This window comes from Phyllopteryx taeniolatus, chromosome 10 (assembly GCF_024500385.1).
Source record: "Phyllopteryx taeniolatus isolate TA_2022b chromosome 10, UOR_Ptae_1.2, whole genome shotgun sequence".
NCBI lineage: Eukaryota > Metazoa > Chordata > Actinopteri > Syngnathiformes > Syngnathidae > Phyllopteryx > Phyllopteryx taeniolatus.
In genome coordinates this window covers 5,185,091-5,206,482 of record NC_084511.1, presented here as the reverse complement: position 1 = coordinate 5,206,482, position 21,392 = coordinate 5,185,091, and the positions used below count along the sequence as shown (strand labels likewise).

The 21,392-nt window shown below is 42.7% G+C and overlaps 1 protein-coding gene across 17 annotated transcripts in view; it reads left to right on the top strand.

Annotated features, from left to right (window-relative positions):
* uvssa (UV-stimulated scaffold protein A) overlaps positions 1-21,392 on the top strand; it is a 144,020-nt gene that overhangs the window by 77,006 nt on the left and 45,622 nt on the right. For all 17 annotated transcript variants that reach the window (XR_009790353.1, XR_009790354.1, XR_009790356.1 and 14 more), the window contains one exon: positions 6,477-6,579. Coding sequence is in view for 11 of the 17 variants with exons in the window: in XM_061786602.1 (XP_061642586.1) it covers positions 6,477-6,579 (103 nt within the window). In the remaining 6 variants the exon portion in view is untranslated. The remainder of the gene's footprint in view (positions 1-6,476; positions 6,580-21,392) is intronic.

Below are 21,392 nucleotides of genomic sequence, written 5' to 3'. Positions count from 1 at the left end.
CAGTAATTTAGACATATTTTATACTATCAATCATAATAATATTTTGCAGTAATTTAGACATATTTTGTACCATCAATCATAATAATATTTTGCAGTAATTTGGACATATTTTGTACTAGCAATCATTATAAATTTTTCTGAACAACTTAACTTTTCTTATGCCACCACTTGACAATTTCTGCTTTTTGCAGATTTTTCAATTCAATTTTCAAGGCAAGGCAAGCTGCCTGCCTGCACGACACATACTTGGTGGGGTGTTCAGGGCATGACACATACTTGGTGGGGTGTTCAGGGCACGTCTCACCGGGAGGAAGGCCTGGGGAAGACACAGGGCAAGTTGGAGAGACCATGACTTTTGACCAGCCAGGGAATGTCTCAGGATTCCCCTGGAAGGCTGGACAAAGTGGCTGGGGAGAGGAAAGTCTGGGCTTCTCTGCTTTGTCTGCTGTCCCCGTGAACCAACCTCCGGATAGGTGTGGGGAAATGGATGGATGTTCAATGTTTCAGTATGTTCTCTAAAAAGGAGCTAAATGGCAACATTCTGAATAGGCGTTTAATAGACCAATACATTTCCAAGTACGTCCACTTCAGTCTCTTTCTGTGACTCTTCTGGTTTGTTTGTGTCTTTTTTGCAATGTGCTAATGTCTGACACGCAATAGCCAAGTTCAATAGCCAAATCCATCTGAAAACATCCTGTTTGAAGCCTCGCAGTGGTGAGCTACTGTTGATCAATTGTTAGGTAGGCTCTCATGATGTCGAAATATGAACAGCATGTTGAAATAATCTTTAAATACAGTGCTGTGATAAAGTATTGGAGCCCCTTCTCAAATTCTTATATTTTTACATAGTTTCCCCACTTTGTTTAAAATTGTCAAACAAATGTATCAGAAAAATATAACCCAAGTGAACTTAAAATGCTGTTTTTAAATGGTGATTTCATTTATTATGGAAAAAGAACTATTATATAAGTTAGCTGGCCCTGTGTGAAGATTTAATGGCCCCCTAAACCCTTTCACATCTCTGTGGAGATATTTTGGCCCACTCTTCCTTGCAGAACTGTTTGAATTAAGCAAAAATGGTGGGTTTTCGAGCATGAAAGGCCTTTTTTAAGGTGATGCCACTGCATTTCAATCAGATGCAAGTCTGGACTTTGACCACTCCAAAGCCTTCATTTTGTTTTTTTTAAGGCATTCACAAGTTGACTTGCTGGTGTGTTTTGGATCATTATCTTGCTGCAGAACTCACGGTTCCATCAATCACAACTGTCCAGGTCCTGAAGGACCTAAGCAGCCCAAGACTATCACACTACCACCACCATGTCTGACTGTTGGTATGATGTTCTTTTTCTGAAATACTGTGCTACACCCCACCAGACTGCGAGATGTCAATTACTTTATTTCTCGACTGTTCTGGAATTTCTTTGGATAGTGTCATTTTTTTGCAGCTTTTTTAGATCTTTTGTCTGACTTGATTTTGTCAGGTGATTTCTTGATTGAACGGGTCTGGAGGTAATCAAGCTTGGGTGTGATCAGTGAAAATTAACCAAAAATTGTGATTAGCCACAATTAATTCATGATTTAACAAGTGGAGTAATTACTTTTGCACACAGGGCCAAGTAACTTAGTTTTTTTTCCTTTATGAATGTAGTCACCATTTAAAAACAGCATTTTAAGTTCACTTAGGTTATATTTGATATTTACATTTGTTTGATCTTAAACAAAGTGGGGAAAATATGCAAAAACATAAGAATTTGGGCGGCACGGTGCACGTCTGGTTAGAGCGTCTGCCTCACAGTTCTGAGGAGCGAGGTTCAATCTCCGGCCCCGCCTGTGTGGAGTTTGCATGTTCTTCCCGTGCCTGCGTGGGTTTTCTCCGGGCACTCCGGTTTCCTCCCACATCCCCAAAACATGCATAGTAGGTTAATTGAAGTCTCTAAATTGCCCCTAGGTCTGAATGTGAGTGCGGATGGTTGTTTATGTGTGCCCTGCGATTGGCTGGAAACCAGTTCAGGGTGGACCCCGCCTCCTGCCCGAAGATAGCTGGGATAGGCTCCAGCACTCCCGCGACCCTTGTGAGGATAAGCGGCTCAGAAAATGGATGGATGGAATATAATAATTTGAGAAGGGGGCCAATACTTTTTCACGGCACTGTACCAATTCTAATTGAGCCAGGACATGTTTTGGTTGCTTCTTGGCTCAAACACCTGTTGTGAATTCTGCCGTCGGTACAGATGCTTCTCAGAGTACTGCAAGTTGTGCAAAAAATGCTGAAACGTTGGACATGCACAGTAAAAGATTTCAAGAATGTTAAATTAAGTTCACCTTTTCATCAGTTTAGGTTCATTTCAGGTTAAATTTTAAATTTCGCCTGAAAGCCAATACATGCAAATCAGTCGCCTTTCGGCGAAAATCGACGTTTTGAACTCAAAATAGGCCATTTCCGTGAATCGTATAGATCCAATGAGTTTTTCCTGGGGGGCCGGGGGCGTTGCCGTCGTCATAGGCTGTTTCGTACTCCTTGAATGCTGGCAGGTAGCGGTAATGGCACTTTTACTCCGTTACAATGATGTAAATGTCGCTAGCTGCTTTTATTGATCAAATATGGCTTATTTATCAAGTATTTTGTGCGCGAGACTACAACTTCGACTTTCGCGTTGGGCGCTGTTTGCGCCATCTATTTTAAGCGCTAGTGACGTTTAAGTCTAGTTCACCAATCAAACGACACAAGAAAGTCACATGACCTCACACGTCTTCTATTGGACTTCCTGGGCATAGGTGTTTACACTAGATAAACCAGCCCGGCTGATCGTAGTGCCTAAATGGCCACCATTTTGGGAAGGTCGTCGTTACCATGAAGGCAACGGCGCTCTCCTCTTGTTTATATTCAGACGAACAAAAACAAACAGCTTGCATGTATTGTAGTATTTGTCTGGCATTGTCTGCCCAAACGTGGATATTTCAGCTCACTCATCACTTGAGAAAACACCGTGCAGTAAATTGTAAAAATTTGTTATTATTATTATTTTTTTAAATAAGTTGTTTGTGCTATTTACTCAGTACTTGAGTAATTATTTCAGTGTGTTCTTTTTAGTCTTATTCAAGTACTTCTTTGGAGGATGACATTTTACTTGAGTCACATTATTTTCAAGTAACAGTACTCTTACTTGAGTACAATATTTGGCCACTCTACCCACGTCTGGAGCGGACATCCTCTCTTGCGGTTGCGGTCTCAGCGGAACCGCGAAGCACACGTAACATCGGGGACAAGAGCTGATCCGCTAGTACATCTTGTATTAATTAGTAAACGCACCTACAATTGTCTAATTAGTTTACGGATGTTAATGTTAAATGTATTAAGTGACGGAGCAATATTAGGGATTATGTCACAACACAGAATGAACTAACTTCAAATTCAGAAATGGCCAATAAAAACAGAAACATATTGTACTTACCGTATTTTCACGACCATAAGGCAAAAGGCAAGGTATTAAAAGGCGCAGTCTCAGTTACTGGGTCTATTTCTGTATTTAACACATACATAAGGCGCACCGTATTATTGGCTGCAGGCATGGTAAAACATACGCGAGCTTAAAACATACGGTAGCATGCATGCACGCTAAAACAATGTTTTTAAAAAGGCAGCGGGAGCAAAACTGAGTTCGGTTGTACTTTATTGAAGTATTTAACAATGTACTCACGTTAATTTATGATCAATCCTCATCCACAAATCCATCAAAGTCCTCATTTTCTGTTTCCGAAATGAACAGCTGGGCAAGTTCTCCATCAAACACGCCAGGTTCCCCCTCGTCATTGTCCGAGTCAGTCTCGTTGCCGTGCGGCTCCTCAGAAATGATGCCGGCTTTTACGAAAGCTCGAACAACAGTGCAAGCAGACACGTTAGCCCAAGCATCCTCAATCCATTCACAAATTGTGGCGTAACTCGCCCGGTGCTGCCTCCTAGATTAGTAAAGCTGTGTTCGCCATCTGTCATCCATGGCTTCCACGCCGCTCACAACTTCACTTTGAATGCCCTTTTTACACCGATGTCCAGCGGTTGGAGTTCCTTCGCCAAGCCTCCCGGAATGATGGCAAGCTCAGAGTTATTGCACTCAGTCGAATGGTGACTGTAGAGACGCTTCTCCCAGCTGTTTTTTGCTCATTAATCCATTGCTCGAGTCGGTCTTCCAACTCGGGCCACCTCGCCTTGTTCTCAGCTTCGTCTTCTTGGCTTGGCGAAGCTCGTTTTCCTGCTTCCTCCACTTGCGAACCATGGATTCGTTGATCTTGAATTCTCTCGCGGCTGCTCGATTCCCATGTTCCTCCGCATAACTGAAAGCTTGCAGTTTAAACTGTGCTTCGTAAGTGTGTCTCGTCGTAGGTGCCATTTTCGGGTGTCCTTAGCCAAACCGATGCACATACCTGAACTATATACCGACTGGGGGCGTGTCTTTACCGTCCTCTGTCACGCGCACCCTTCCCCCTTTACGTCCGAATGCTGTCCTCAGTCACGTCCGCCTTCCTCTATATAAGCAGCGTCGGCAGGAAATGCTCTCAGTCAGTCAAGCGGAGCGTTCATTAAAGTCACACAACAACATTTACAGATTTTGGAACTCGGTACACACATAAGGCGCGCCGCATTATAATGCGCCCCGTCCATTTTGGAGAAAATTTAAGACTTTTAAGCGCGCCTTATGGTCGTGAAAATATGGTAATATTTTCCTGGAGGATGCATTTGGGATTAGCCTTTGAAGTTGGTAATGGTGAAAAATTAAGTGAAACAGACAATGTCTTTTGTCAATTATTTTCCAGAATGAGAGTGCTTAAAGAGGAGGATGCTATTCGTGTGGCACAGCTTGAAGTAGGCATCAGGTGCAGGTTGAGATGGGCCTGGCTCAAGTTGAAGGCCAAAACAAAAAGGCAAAGAAATTAGGCAAATTTAATTTTAATCTTAAATGTGCACATCAACATGAACTTGAGCGGTGTAAATAAATGTTTTTCTGCGTGAATAATTTTTTTTAAATTTCGCCTTATTGTACTTCAGATGTCTTAATATATGTTTAAATTAGGCTTTACACAATCACGATTTTTGGGGCCGATCATCGATCAGCGAGTTTGAAAAAAAACGATAACCGATCACAAGATTGAGGAATGTGTCTATTTAAATGACCTGTTGATTTACTGTATACACTTGTGTACTTAATTGCTCAAAAATTATATTTACAATAAATAATGTATCTTTGTTCCTCTATTTATGCCAGTGAGGCATAGTGACAGACAGAACAAATGGATGGTCTTCTATTCGATGGCAGGAAGTATTCCTTGGTTGGAAATCACTGCTCTCGTCAGGTCATGTATTCTAATCAGTCAGGTCAAACCAACAATACATGACAGAAATAATGGGTGCTAACGTACTGCAATTAAATTACTTTATTTTTAATTAAATTACTTCACCCACACCGAAACTTTAGAGCATGATTCGACAGACCGGTGGCATGTTTACGTCCAACCATTCGTGGTGCCACTAGCTTGCTAGGCTACATAACATTTTATTGCCTGCTTGTGAGCCGTATCGTATTAAAAGTACGTGAACATACCTGAAGCAGGCCTTAAACGAATGTCCTCTCCTGTCCTGAGCACCGGTGACCACCAACAGGTCTTTCCCCATTTTGTCCTTATAATACAAAGTCAGCGCACTCCACTCTTGTTGTCGTCGCCACGGTAACGTGTTGAGTTTGAGTTGACAAGATAAAGCCCAATGATGGTAAAATATTTTATTCCAGTAGTCTGACAGTGCCGCGGGCATTACGTGTTGCCTGTCTCCGACGTGTTGTCTGTACCACACTGCCGACATGTTTTGTTTTATTTTATTTTTTTAAATAACTTAATTTGCCGTCAGATATTTACAGTACTACGTCAAAAGACGCGACAAGGCTAAAAATTAAATTATTTGGATTAAAATATACTGTGCATGCGGCGACGTGGAGTAAATGTCTTTTGCGGAGCCGATCAATGCCATCATTGATCGGTATCGGCCGATATTTAGCAATTATTTTTATGCTTTGTCATATTCGCCAATCCGAATATGACATTAAAGCATAAAATGCTAAATATCGGCCGATACCGATCAGCCCGATAAAATCGGTGTAAAGTCTAGTTAAAATAAAAAAAATTCCCTGCAGGCGCACGGGGGATTGCCGTGCAGACCCCCCTGCAATGTTTTGTTTTTTTTGGTCACCTTTTTCATGCCTTTGGTGTTTGCATGTCTGAAGCTGAATATCGTGAGGATATCATTCAGGGAAAAACTTCAGGTGGCAGTGGGTGGAGCTGTCTGCACAAAGTAATACAAATGTATCAAACCATAATTTTAGACCATTATCCATCTGTTTAGATGAAAATGCAAAACAAATGACTTACATCAGGAGACTGTATGTTGTTTTCCATTTACTAATTGCATTACATTTCCTTCTGACATTAAGGCTTCATCATTTGAAGATTGTGATGATGACACTGATTTCATTGAGGTACCAGAAAAAGAAGGATACGAGTCACATATTCCTGGACATCTACAAGTGGAAAGTGGTTAGTTTCAAACACATTACACACACACAACCATCTATCAATTTTGTCTGTACTGATTATTTGAAATTTCTTGTTACACCTTTTGAAATGTCATTGTGAACAGGTGGGTTGTCATGGTGAAGCAGCCACAAGTTATCCTGTCACAACTCTCGGAAATTCTATTAGTAGACGTGCTGGTTGACGTTCTGACACGTTCTATATACAGTGGAACTTCGGCTCACTGCTGGTGCTGTTCATGAAAAATTCCATGTAAAAAAACAAATTTTTGAACAAATAATGCTTTGATTCTGTTAGAGGTAAAAAGAGAACAAAGAAAGGCCGTGGCCCGGGTTTAGCCAGGCGAGCATTCAAACCTCTATTACCCGGTTCTTTTATGCTGGTCGAGGTGATTCTTCAATGATTAGGCTGGATGAAAAGTTTAACAATTTATTTGAAAATACAGTCAAACAATAAGGTTGGTGAAAGTTCAGCGCTTCCTCAGCGCGATTAGCTCCGAGCGTAAAAGACCCCGGACGTTTTTCCATCATAGTCTCTCATAGTCGGAAGACTGCTTCCTGTTGTGACATAATGCAGTCTCGGACCAATCCTAGCTTGGCTGCGTTGTCTGTACGTTCGAAAATTCCGTCCGACGCACTCACTCTGCACCGAGATTGCATTACTCAAAGACAGAGCGCGCTCTATTTTCTATACATTTTGTAATGAATGTGTTGGCCATTGGCAGGGATACTTCAGTATGTCCACCATATTGAATGCATCAGTTCTGCCTGTACTGAACGGCACACTCCAACAATGGCCTGAGTTTCCGAACGTTCCAGGGCACAGAGAGCACACCTGGAGTGAACTTCCCAACGTACCCTCTGTTGATATTTTGTGCAGATCTTGTATCTGCGCGACTAAGTGTAATGCAACAATGTTTGTGAGAAGAGCTGGGTGTGTATCTGTAAAGGGATGTATCAAACAAAACGTGTATGCAGTCCTGTGTAAGCGTGCAGCCAGTAATTTCTATCAACTCCCCCTGTTGAGGTGGCCTTAACAGACATGATACAGAAACACAAAGATGATGTATGTGTGAGCTCTATGTACCCTATTTGGAAACCTATATGAAAAACTGCAAGTTGACAGATCAATGGTACGGACACAGTTCTTTTCGAAATGCAAAATTTGGAGTAAGCCACCAGGAGCTACTTTTGTCCCTTCCTGCGATCTACAAATTCCCTCGATCTCTGATTTGGTTGCTCCTTTCTCTTTTCATTGTTGTTTTTTGGTTGAGACAGCTGCCTCTTGGAGTTCTTTTATTTCTGCTGATCCTCTTTGTGTTTGCGAATTGTCTACTATTTTACACAGCAGTTGTGGCCTAGGTGTGGTTTGATAGTCATGAGCCTGCTTGGCTTCTAAGTCGGCACTGACATTACCATGTTCTTCAACTGTATACGCTTTGGAGTGGCCTGCTACTTTGATGAGCAAGACTGCTTTAGGTAATTTTACTGATTCTGCCAGTTCCAGTAGCAATTTGTGGTATTTCACTAGTGTGCCTGTGGTCGTCAGGAAGTCAGTTCTTTGCCATGCACCCATGTCTACAAGCAGTGCCCTGCAGACATCGGCCGAGTCTGTGGATATGTTTACAGTCTTACCTTCCACTAGTTGACATGCCCGATGGAACTCATGGAGTTCTGCCGAGTGTGGTGGTGGTAGTTTTTCTGCTTCTAGGATTGAAAATACATTCTCTTCTCCTATGTTTGGTGTCCTGAATGCATATAACACGACTACATGTCCCGCGTCTCAGTCGAAGTGAGTGTGGCCGTCTATAAACTGTCATGTCTGGGTTTTCTTGTGGTGTGCTTTGTATTCTGATTATGCCAATTCATCTTCCATGGCTGCCTCACAATTGTGTACTGTGTCATCATCGTTTCCTAGTAAGCCTGGTAAGTTAGCTTGTGTATTGGTTGGGAAATGTAGGTTAGCTTGTCTTAACATCTCAGTGAGTTTAAGATTATTTTAAGATTGGAAGCGGGACTAACGTTCCGGTTCTCCCGGAAAAAAAAATGTCGGTTCCCAGTTTCAATGCCTAGTCTTCCACCTGCGAAGAAGAAGTGGCGAAAAACAACGAAGAAGCGGTGTAAACCAACGAAGAACGCGCACGATGACGTGCTTGTGCTCAATGTCGGCGAGAAAAGTGTATTTTAACTTTGTTAAAATGAATGACCAATCGCCTCAGTGCAACACTGGGAATAATAATATATTGTACAAAGGAGGCTTTCACGATGTCTAGCGTCTGACGCGCTCCGAGCCTCAGCCTAAACCGCGCGGAGCTTCAGTGAAGTCAACTCTCACTCCACTGGGTGAGTGAAATGCGTCTATGCAAACATTGAGATAGCAAACAAGGTAAACGCTTGCTTGACTTTTGCACTGATGGTTTTTAAGTGTTTATTTTAGTCTTCAAACCAACATAAGCGCCGATGACTAAAAACAAAAAACAACTGAACATTGGGCTAAAACTTCACCGTAGCAACTTTACATCACAATGAATTGGGTCACAATTCACATAAACATTGTCTCACAGTATCACAAACACTAACCTTGTGCCTCATCGGTGGGTAGGGAAGGAATCAGCGTTTTATAGCATTTGGTTCCATCCATTAAAAAAATAATTATATATATATATATATATATATATATATATATATATGCCATGTTTAAGTTACTTTTTGTGCCAAAATGCTGAGTTCCAGTGCGTACCCTTCAAAATAAAAGGCTACAAGCTTTAAAACAAAAGTCAAGTTAAAATTTGCACATATAAAACATTTGAAGAATGAAACAGTCCCAAATAACTATTTTAACAATGCTATATTTAACTTTTAGCTGAAACATTAATTATTATTCTTTTCCCTTTCAGCTTGTCCCGTTAGGGGTTGCCACAGCGTGTCATCGTTTTCCATGTAAACCTATCTCCTGCATCCTCCTCTCTCACACCAACTGCCCTCATGTCTTCCCTCACGACATCCATCAACTTTCTCTTTGGTCTTCCTCTAGCTCTCTTCTCCTGGCAACTCCTTCCTCATCACCCTTCTGCCAATATACTCACGGTCTCTCCTCTGGACGTGTCCAAACCATCGAAGTCTGCTCTCTCTAACTTTGTGCTCCAAAACATCTAACCTTGGCTGTCCCTCTGATGAGCTCATTTCTAATTTTATCCAACCTGGTCAATCCTAGAGCGAACCTCAACATGTTCATTTCCACCACCTCCAGCTCTGCTTCCTGTTGTCTCTTCAGTGTCAGTCTCTAATCCGTACATCATAGCTGGTTTCACTACTGTCTTATAAACTTTGCCCTTCATCCTAGCAGAGACTCTTTTGTCACATAACACACCTGACACCTTCCTCCACCCGTTCCAACCTGCTTGGACCCATTTCTTCACTTCCTTACCACACTCACCATTGCTCTGGACTGTTGACGCCAAGTATCTAAAGTTCTCCACCCTTGTTATCTCTTCTCCCTGTAGCCTCACTCTCCCCCCTCCACCCCTCTAATTCATGCACATATATTTGGTTTTACTTCGGCTAATCTTCACTCCTCTCCTTTCCAATGCATGCCTCCATATTTCTAGCTGTTCTTCCACCTGGTCCCTGCTTTCACTGCAAACATCATGGTCCACGGGGATTCCAGTCTAACTTAATCTGTCAGCCTATCCATCACCACTGCAAACAGGAAGTGGCTCAGGGCTGAACCCTGATGCAGTCACACCTCCACCTTAAATTCCTCTGTCACACCTACAGCACACCTCACCACTGTTCTGCTGCCCACATACAACTCCAATTCCATTGAAGTTTGGACGTTGTGTTAAACATAAATAAAAACAGAATACAATGATTTGCCTGTGTGTCTGGCCCACCTGTATAGATCCTTTTATCCTTCTTTAGTGTCCAACCCGGCATACATGCCATCATATCCCTCGTTTGCACCTCTACCTTTGCCCTACGTCACATCTCAATGTATTCCTTTCGCCTCTCCTCGGTCCTCTCATTGTCCCACTTCTTCTTAGCTAACCTCTTTCCTTGTATGATTTCCTGTACTGTGAGGTTCCACAACCAAGTCTCCTTCTCCCCTTTCCTGACAGAAGATACACCAAGTACTCTCCAGCCTGTCTCTCTGATCACGTTGGCTGGATTGGTCCAGTCTTCTGGGAGCTCCTCCTGTCCACCGAGAGCCTGTGTCACCTCTTCCACCACACAACACTCTTCCTTTCTCACCTTCGACCACATGGTTCTCTGCTCTGCCTTTGTCTTCTTAATCTTCCTCCCCCCCACCAGAGTCAACTTACACGCCACCATCCTATGCTATCTAGGCACACTTTCTGCTACCACTACCTTACAGTTGATAACCTCCTTCAGATTACATCGTCTGCACAAGATGTAATCCACCTGCGTGTTTCTACCTCCGCTCTTGTAGGTCACCCTATGGTCCTTTTTTTTTTTTTTTTTTTTTTTTTGGTCCTGTTCGGCTGTTAGGTCAAGCAGAATGGAAGATATGTATCCCTTTTATGTCAGAACAGTTTTACTGTGTCACGGTGGAGTTTCTAAGCTTCCACTGCAGTTTCTTAGTATTATAATTAAAGTTTATTGAGAATGAGAGTCGATCAGTCGAACAGAACAAAGTTTCTAGAGGGGAGAGAGAAACAAAGACAAAAGACAAAGCACAAATTGTAAACAGGATGAGAGAAGTAAGTCATCCCATTATCCACAACATAGGTCACCCGATGTTCTTGCCTCTTCTGGAAAAAAGTGTTCACTACAGCCATTTCCATCCTTTTTGCAAAGTCTACCACCATCTGTCCCTCCAAGTTCCTTTCCTGGATGCCGTACTTACCCAACACTTCTTCATCACCCGTTTCCTTCACCAATCATGACTGTCTCTCTGTCTGGGATGCTCAGAACTCCTTCTCGAATTTCTCTTTCACCTCTAGGTCACATCGTACCTGTGGGGCATAGCCGCTTATCACATTATACATAACACCCTCAATTTCACTCGATCTGATACTCTTTTCACTTCCAAGACATTCTTAGCTAACTCTTCCTTTTAATAACCCCTACTCCATTTCTCTTCCCATCTAAACCATGGTAAAATTATTTAATTATTTAATGCTGAAACATTAGTCAATGAATATTAAGTCAATTGGGTTAGGTCCACACACATTGCCTTTTAGTTCATAGATTTGATATTGATACTGGTTATAAAGAACGTCGAGTCAAATGTTCATTTTAGTTTATGCTGTGGGCTGCTAAGAAAATGGATGTTCATAATTTAGACACCCTTTATTTAAACCATGCAAACCTTTTTGACCCGGCACCCTAAAAGAATCGGAATCGAGAATCGTTTGGAACCGGAACCGAAATAAGGAATCGGAAACGGAATGGTTCAAATTCAAACAATACCCAACCCTAGTTTTGGGTGAGAATGTGTATCTTTTACCGTTCAGGAATGATGTTACCACATGGTTGGTATGTATGTCTATGTCGCACCGTGTTGCTATGTGAGATGTGCCAGTCAGGGCTTTCGCAATTGCTGACATTCCTCTTGTGAATGTGTTTGGCCTTTTTCAGCAGGGTCTAAAGATCCAGAGTTGAAACAAAAGATCTTCCTCCCTTGAGGACTGTGCTGGTACAGCACAGCACTCACCATACCTTTGTTTTCAGACACATCAAGGTGGAAAGTACTCCTGAAGTCCTCTGTAGTAGTAGTAAAGTAAAGTAACGGTACTTTTACTCCGTTACCATGATCTAAATGTCGCTTGCTACTTTTATTGATCAATTATTGCTTATTTATCAACTATTTTGGAAACGATACTACGACTTTGACTTTCGCAAACGGGCACTGTTTGCGCCAATTCAGTTTAAGTGCTAGTGACGGTTGAGTCTAGTTCACCAAACAAACGACACAAGAAAGTCACATGACCTCACACAACATCTTCTATTGGGCTTCCCGGGCTTAGGTATAAACACTAGATAAGCCAGCCCGGCTGATTGTCGTGTCTATGTGGCCACCATTTTGGGAAGGTTGTCGTTACCATGAAGGCAACGGCGCGTTACTCTTGTTTACATTTAGACGAACAAAAACAACAGCTTTCATGAATTGTAGTATTAGTCTGGCACTGTCTGACCAAAGGTGGATATTTCAGCTCACTTATAACTTTAGAAAACACCGTGCAGTAAATTTCAGATGTTTTGTTGTAGTTTTTGACTGTGCATACACACTGTATATATAGGGTGTGTGTTAAACCATGTGTCTATATGCAGATTGACTATGCTTCATGCGTCATGTGTTACTATTAGTATAGCTGAATGATACAGCCATTATTACAGATCAATGGGTGGTGGTAATGCACTAGTTAAGTTTGCAGAATTTCGGTCAGAGCTTTGGGACATTAAATGACGTAACCTTTTTTGGCCGGAGAGACTCTTGTCATGGGTCATCTGACATTATAACAGCCTGCAGTCAAAGTCCGCGTCTATCACACAGTCACCTACATTAACGCATTTTGATCTATAGGAACTCTATTGTGACATCTTAGAGGCATTTGTGGTGTAATGAATACAAAATTGAGCGGATGAAAGCTGTGTATAAATGCAGAAATTAATCTTCAAAGCACTTCCTGATAAGGGATGCGCTACCTTGCTGATGTGGAAACACTGCAATAAAATCATCAATACAGGTCTGATTGTTCTGATATTTGAAGAGGTATACTTGGGCATAAATAGGGATGTACTCCTAAATGTTGGTGAAGATCAGCTGCACTTTTGGGACATAAAACGACGTAACATGTCATGTTGCATGACATGTCTATATCTTCATTCCTCAAGGAGGCATTTCAAGGGAATTTTTTTTTGGACAACAAACCTTCCAACATGTTTCACAATCACTTTTCACTCATTGTTGTATAGAAAAAAAATACATCCACACTTTGAATATAGGCAACAATTACACCGCAGAATACATAGAAGTTCAATCAGGAAATGTCCTCGCCTTCTGCCATATACAGGCCGTGACAGGCTGATGTGTCCAAACTGTTGGCGGGCCAAAATCTGGCTGAAAATAAAATATTTCATCAGAAAACAAGCCTAAAATTACTACTGATTCAATTTTGGGAGAGTTTGTTTCTGCAGATATCATTTTAAAATCCAGAACTATGGAATAAGTACAAATGTTCTCACCATTAACTAGGTCCTTCAAATTATAAGCGATCCAGCTGGCAAACAGACAAACAGGCAAGAATATCGCCTCCCTGACACCAATATTGGATATGCTGTATAATAAAACGTTTCATTATATCAGATGAAGCTACTGCAAGTTGGTAGCACTGCTAAACATAAATGAAAAGATGACAGATGACATCATCTCATGTGCTGTCATCCTTTTTTTCCTCTCTAAACTCTTGTTCCAAGTATGCTGCAAAAGGAGAATAGGTCTATAATTCTTTTTTTTGCTGTTTTTGTTATTTTGTTTGTTTATGGAGCTAATTGTTGTCTATGTCAGAAGGCCATGAGCCCTTAACTTGGACAAAAGCTACAGATACCAACAGGTCAGGGCAATGGTTTTGGAAAGCCCAAATAAACAAATACAGGACAGAACAAGATGCAGCCATACTTCCAGTTTGGGAAATATGTGACTGCATGAATATGAGCACTGCAGTCCTTCTTGACCCTAATGTTCTTGTCTCTATATTTGAAGTATGAGGTAAAACCAGAAAATACATCTGCCACTGTGTCCAAAGATATTCTCAAGTCATGGTCTACTTTGTGGTAACACAGCTCACTCTATCCTATTCAATGGACAGCTGTAGCAGATGTGGCACATGGAAACCCTCAGATACTGAAGAACTTCCAAACAAGGTTCACATTCATTTTGTCTGTTGATAGATTCACATCCACCTTAATGTCTGACCACTTCTTTTTTAGTTCAGCGTGTGCGCGCTATTCTGTCTCCACAGCATTGACAGCTGCACACGAGCCATCTCATTCACTCCTCTTTCGCGTGTTGTTAACCCTGTAGGACAGCGTGCCAAAGAGGATTTTCTTGCGTGCCTCCACTTCATTGAGCAACTTCACATTCAGAATCTTTTTTTTTTCTTCATTACCTTGCTCATTTTCCTTTTTTTCTGATCATGCAGAGATGGGCATCTCAGATGCAGGGTTCATTTACATATGATTTGCATATTCAAATGTAGGCGTGGACAGGGAGGAGTCGGCTACTCCAGCATGTGCGCTCATTTCTACATTGATTGGAATGTACGAAGGAAATGTGCTTGGATTCATGAGTACGCAGAGTTTCATACATCTGAATATTTTTGTGCGTACGGCATTTTCTGGATTTGAGCGTACGCCATGTTTTAGGAGGAAATCCACACAAGTCTATGTACATGAGGCCCCTGGTCTTTTGTATTTTCGCGTTGAAGTGCTGCGGGTTGTGGCCCTGGTTGTGGTCCCAGCGGAACCGCGACGCACACGTAAGAGTTCATCCGCTAGTACATTTTTTATTAATTGGGAAACGCGCCGGCAATTATCTAATTCATTAGTTTACGGCTGTTAATGTTTAATGGCGTTAAAGCGACGGCGCAATGTTAGGGATTATGTCAACACAAAATTAACTAATTTTTAATTCAGAAATGGCCAATAAAAACGGAAAAATATTGTACTTAATATTTTCCTGGAGGATACATTTGGGATTAGCCTTTGAAGTTGGTAATAGTGACAAATGAAGTGAAACAGACAATGATTTTAGTCAGTTCTTTTCCAGAATGACAGTGCTTAAAGAGGAGGATGCTATTTATGTGACACCGCTTGAAGCAGGCATCAGGTGCAGGTGGAGATGGACCTGGCTCAAGCTGGAGGCGAGAACAAAAAAGCAAAGAAATGAGGCAAATTTAATTTTAATCTTAAATTTGTACATCATGTACTTGAGCGGTGTAAAGTTTTTCTGCATGAAGAATTTTTTTTTCTTTTTGCCTTATTACACACTTCAGAGTCTTCAAGATTGTTTATGTAGTGTACTGACTAAAATGTGTTGAACTGTATTTGTTTGAATTGCCGTTGTGAAAACTAGTTAAAAGTTTGTTTGATTCTTTGTGTGGATGGATACTGGGGTGTCCTGCGTTCCGAGGGGTCTGTGAACATTTCAGGGTTTTTTTTGTTTTAATGATTGATTGAAGGGGTGGTGCGTCCAATGGGATTGGGGGAAGGAGGTGGGTCGTGGGGAGGAAGAGCGGGAGATGCGGCGGGAAAAAGGAGAGTTTTTTTGGGGGGTCTGGACCTGGTTTTTCGACGCGAACGGATTTTTGACTGTTTTCCACGCGAACGGATTTTTGACTGTTTTCAACGCGAACGGATTTACTCTTTCAAAGCCACGATCCTGCCTGCTCAACGCCACCGGGCTGCCGCTTCGACGCTACGGGATCCAGTCGCTGTGCCTACTGAAGCGTTTTGAGGGCGCGTTCCTACGACAATCGGTTTGGGTTTCTTTTCCCCAGTGAACTGAGGGTTCAACGGTTTTGTGAGTACTGCCTTTGAGGGCTACATGTGGGGGCTCGTCCGGGATTGTTCACTAGTGTATTTGTGAGTAAAGAAAAAAAAAAAAACTCAAAACAAAACATGGAGTCCGAACAAATAATCAAATGGTGTGACGACAAAGGTATTGATGTTAAGAATTCGATTGTGCTTAGTGGGGTTTCTCTTGATGTTACTGATGAGAACATTTATAAGGTACTTGATGAAGTTAAAATTTCTGGTCGCACTAAAATCAGAGGACGGTGTCTAACACGCACAAACAACAATCAGTCCGTATTAGTTGAGACCACAGATGACATGACTAAAACTGACTTACCTGAACAGTTGGTTGCTGGGGACCCGTCAGACTTGTGGGTAGTAAGTGTCCCTGATTTTCAGACTTTCCATGTGACTAGTGACAAAAGAGGTTTCCAATCCAAGCTAGTATCATTCTTAGCCAGTGAAGGAAAGACTTTAGATGATGTGACAGGTTTGCTTAAGACCACGCCTGCCCCACCCGCTGTTCCTGACTTGAACACAGAGCTTGTCAATGCCATCTCTTTGCTTGTGGAAAAATGTCAAGCCCCGCCTATGGACGGACAATGCTATCGTAAACTTCGCTTCTTCTCGGGCATAAAGCCAACGCTACCTGGAGAAGAGGAGTATGACTCTTGGGCGGAACAGACCACCCACCTGCTGGATGAGTGGCAATGTTCTGATGTTGTCGAGAAACAGAGAATCGCTGAAAGTCTCAAAGGGCCTGCAGCAGATATTGTCCGGGGTTTAAGAGCCACTAACCGCAGTGCCACTGCCAATGAGTATCTTAAGGCCCTAGAAACAGCTTTTGGGACCACAGATAGTGCAGCAGATATCATGGTAAAGTTCTGTAACACATTCCAGCAAGAAACTGAGAAGTTGTCAGGATACTTACTCAGGTTAGACAAACTGCTGCACGCTGTTCATCGGAAAGGTGGGATCGACGTCACTGACATGAACAGGACACGCATCGAGCAAATTGCTAGAGGTGCTCTCACTCATGATTTTGCTGCACTTCGTATAAGGATGACTTACAAGCTAAAGCCCGCTCCAAGCTTCACAGAGCTCCTTCGTGAGGTAAGAGAAGAAGAGGGGATGGTTCTTGAAAGAGAAACAGTGAAGAATGTTGTTTCTTCATCTGCGGTTAAGTGTGCAGGTTGTGCTACGGCGTCAGTGGTGTCAAAACAACCAGAGTCTGCACCATCAGTAGCTGTTGGAGTGGAGACCGACCATGCCATAGAGAGTCTGAAGAAGGAAATTCAGGGGCTTAAAAGTGATATTGCACGTCTGCTATCTGTCTCTGTCGCCACATCAGAAAGTCCACCACAGCATGCAATCCAGAACCACACTCAAAAAGCTGCTGTAAAATATGCAAGTGGGAAAGAGAGAATTCCCAGATTTCAATATGGTGCAGATGTTTTTTTCTACAAATGTGGTGAAGATGGTCATTTTCAGCGAGAGTGTGAAAACCCAGAGAATCTCCGAAAAGTAAATAAGCGTCTCCTGAAAGCAAAACAGCTGATGGGAAACTTTCCAGGAGCTCAGTAAAGGAACGGCCTGATGCTCTGGAGAGAACACGTTCCACAAAGTGTGATAGGCTAAAAGAAAGCAAGGCTGATTTGCCAGAGGGTTTAATTGGACCTAGTTCTGTTGTTCCTGTACAAGTTGAGGGCATCTACGCCAAAGCTTTGCTTGATAGTGGGTCTCAAGTTACCCTGCTGTACCGCTCCTTTTATGACAAGTATCTGAAACACCTGCCCTTGACCCCGATTGAGTGATTGGAGATTTGGGGCCTCAGTGTAGACCGATATCCATATGATGGTTATATGTGTTTGACACTTGAGTTTGCTGGAGATGTAGTGGGTGTAGCTAAGACCATAGAAACACTTGTGCTTGTGTGTCCAGACCCAGCCATGAAAGGTGAGATTTCTATTGTGGTTGGCACAAACACTTCCATAGTTCGGAGCTTATTTCATTCCTGCAAGACACAAAACGGAGATAATTTCTTACATAACATGTCTGTTCACCCCGCAATAAAAGAGGCTTATGAGAAGTTTCGGAGCACCCCAGATGACACAGCTGACCTAAAAAGAGGAACAGTCTGGTTCACTCGAGAGAAGCCCTTAGTGCTGTCTCCTGGTGGCGTTGCAAAAGAGGTTGGCGTGCCAAAATTTGTGGGGGGGGTTTCTGGGCAGGCTGTTCTTGTAGAACGCCCAGAGGAGGGTTACTTCCCTGAAGAACTGTTAGTGATGCCTGTTGTTGATAAAGCAAGCGCTGTTCATTGTCGTCGTATCACAGTAACTTTGGGAAATGTATCAAATCATTCTGTGACATTGAAACGTGGTATGCAAATTGCTCATTTGCACAGGGTGGATGTAATAAATGCAGTCCCTGAAAAGAAGTCCTCTAAGCCGTCCACATCTTAACTATCCCCCTCGTCTTTCAACTTTGCAGATTGTCCTGTGCCTCCTGAGTGGAAGGAGAGGCTGTGTCAGAGAATGATGGAAAGGAAAGAGGTTTTCTCCTGTAGTGAGTTTGACGTTGGTTGTGCAAAGAGCACAAAACACAGCATTCGAGTGACGGAGGACAAACCATACAGAGAACGCTCTAGACGCTTACCTCCAAAGGATTTGGAGGATGTGAGAAAACATTTAAATGATTTGAAAGAAGCTGGAATAATTTCAGAGTCTAGAAGCCCCTATGCGTCACCTATCGTTGTGGTCCGCAAGAAAAATGGGACCATACGTATGTGCGTGGATTACAGGACATTAAATAGGAGAACAATTCCTGACCAGTATACAGTCCCACGTGTGGAGGATGCCCTGACATGCCTGAGTGGTAGCAAATGGTTCAGCGTGCTTGATCTCCGAAGTGGCTACTATCAGATCCCTTTATGTGATGCTGACAAAGAAAAAACGGCATTTACCTGTCCGGCAGGATTTTATCAATTTGAGAGAATGCCACAAGGCATCTGCGGAGCACCAGCCACGTTTCAGCGTATCATGGAAAGGACGGTGGGTGATATGAATCTGCTGGAAGTGTTAGTGTACCTTGATGATGTCATTGTTTTCGGGAGAACAATGGAGGAACATGAGCAGCGCCTTCTTAAAGTGCTTGACAGATTAAAGGAAGAGGGACTTAAATTATCTTTGGATAAATGTCAGTTCTGCTGTCCCTCTGTAACCTATCTTGGGCATGTCGTTTCTAGCAATGGCATTGCTACTGATCCTTCAAAGATCGAAGCTGTGAAGTCGTGGCCACGCCCAGAGAACATCACTGCTCTCCGTTCTTTTCTTGGGTTTTGCGGATACTACCGACGGTTTGTGAAAGATTTTTCCAAAGTCTGTCATCCGCTCAACCAGCTACTGCAGGGCTGCATTGTGACTGGAAGGCCAGGAGGAAAGACTAAAATGGAAAAGAACAACAAAGAGAAAGAGAACTCAAAAACAGAGTGGTACCACCCCTCAGAGCCGTTTGGGGCAAGGTGGAATGAAGACTGAGAAAGCTTTTGAGAAATTAAAGGTCAGTCTTACAGAATCACCTGTCCTAGCAATCGCAAACCCAAATCTGGCTTATGTTCTGCATGTTGATGCAAGTAGAGAAGGCTTAGGAGGTGTCCTCTATCAGGACCAAGGAGAAGGTTTGCGCCCGGTTATTTGTAAGTAGGAGCCTCTCTCCGTCAGAAAAAAATTATCCCACCCATAAACTTGAATTTCTGGCTTTAAAATGGGCTGTCACTACCAAGCTGCATGATTATCTCTACGGAGTCAAGTTTGAGGTTCACACAGACAATAACCCGTTAACATATGTCTTAACCACTGCTAAGTTGGACGCAACAGGACATAGATGGTTAGCGGAGCTATCAATGTATGATTTCAGCCTGAAATATCGCTCTGGAAAACAAAACATTGATGCAGATGCATTGTCACGGCGTCCTCATGCTGACAGCGATGTGTCTGGTGAAGAGGAAGTGTCCATGTCTACTACCAGCGTCCAAGCTGTCTGTCACATGTCGTCAATTAGAACACCTCATCCTCACCGTTGCAGAGCTGTGGATCTCCTGGGCTCATCCAAGCATGCTGTACCCAGAGCTTATTGTAGTGTGTTATCTGTAAGCACTCAGCCACTGCCCCAAATGTCTTTAGCTGACATCTCACATTCTCAGCAGGAAGACCCATGCATCGGAGAAGTGTGGTGTGCTGTTGTGCAGAACTTTGCGGACCGGGCTAACAAACGAAAAGATCCGGATGTGTCATTGTTGTTAAAAGACTGGGAAAAGTTAAAGGTCAAGGACTCTGTACTGTACCAAATCAGTAAGCCTCCCAACAAACCAGTTCGACAACAACTCTTACTCCCACAGAAGTTCAGAGAAACTGTTCTTCAGTCTTTGCATGACCAGTCAGGTCACCTTGGGTTTGACAAAACCTATGGGTTGGTGCGAGAGAGATTTTACTGGCCTCGTATGAAAACACAGGTTGAGACGTATTGTAAAAATTGTCCAAGGTGTATTCAGAGAAAAACGCTGCCCAAGAGAGCTGCTGAGTTGTCACATCTTACCAGTGAGGGGCTGATGGATCTTGTCTGTATGGATTTCTTGACAATTGAGCCTGACTCCAGAAACATTTGTAATGTGCTTGTAGTTACAGATTACTACACACGTTATGCTCAAGCTTTTGCGACTAAGGATCAAAAGCCGTCAACAGTTGCTAAGGTCCTGTGGGAACAATATTTTGTCCACTATGGTCTACCGAAGCGAGTACACTCGGATCAAGGCAGAGATTTCAAGAGCCGCCTCATTCATGAACTGTTGAGTATGCTTGGTATAAAGAAGTCTAGAACCACACCCTACCACCCGCAGGGTGACCCGCAACCTGAGCGTTTCAATAGAACTCTTCTCAACATGCTCGGTACTCTTGATGCACAGGACAAAAGTAAATGGAGTAAATACATCAGTCAGCTGGTGCATGCATACAACTGCACGCTAAATGAGTCAACAGGCCACTCGCCATATTTTCTCATGTTCGGTCGAGAGGCTAGACTGCCAGTAGATGTGGCATTTGCAGTCTCAAGTGATGGTACATCCACCAAGTCCTATCTGAAATACGTCAAAAACATGAAACGAGAATTACAGACTGCCTACCAGCTCGCCGAGAGCATGGCTAGAAAAAAAAATGAAGGGAACAAACAACGCTACGATCAGAGAGTTCGTTTCTGTCCATTAGTTTCTGGTGACAGGGTGTTAAT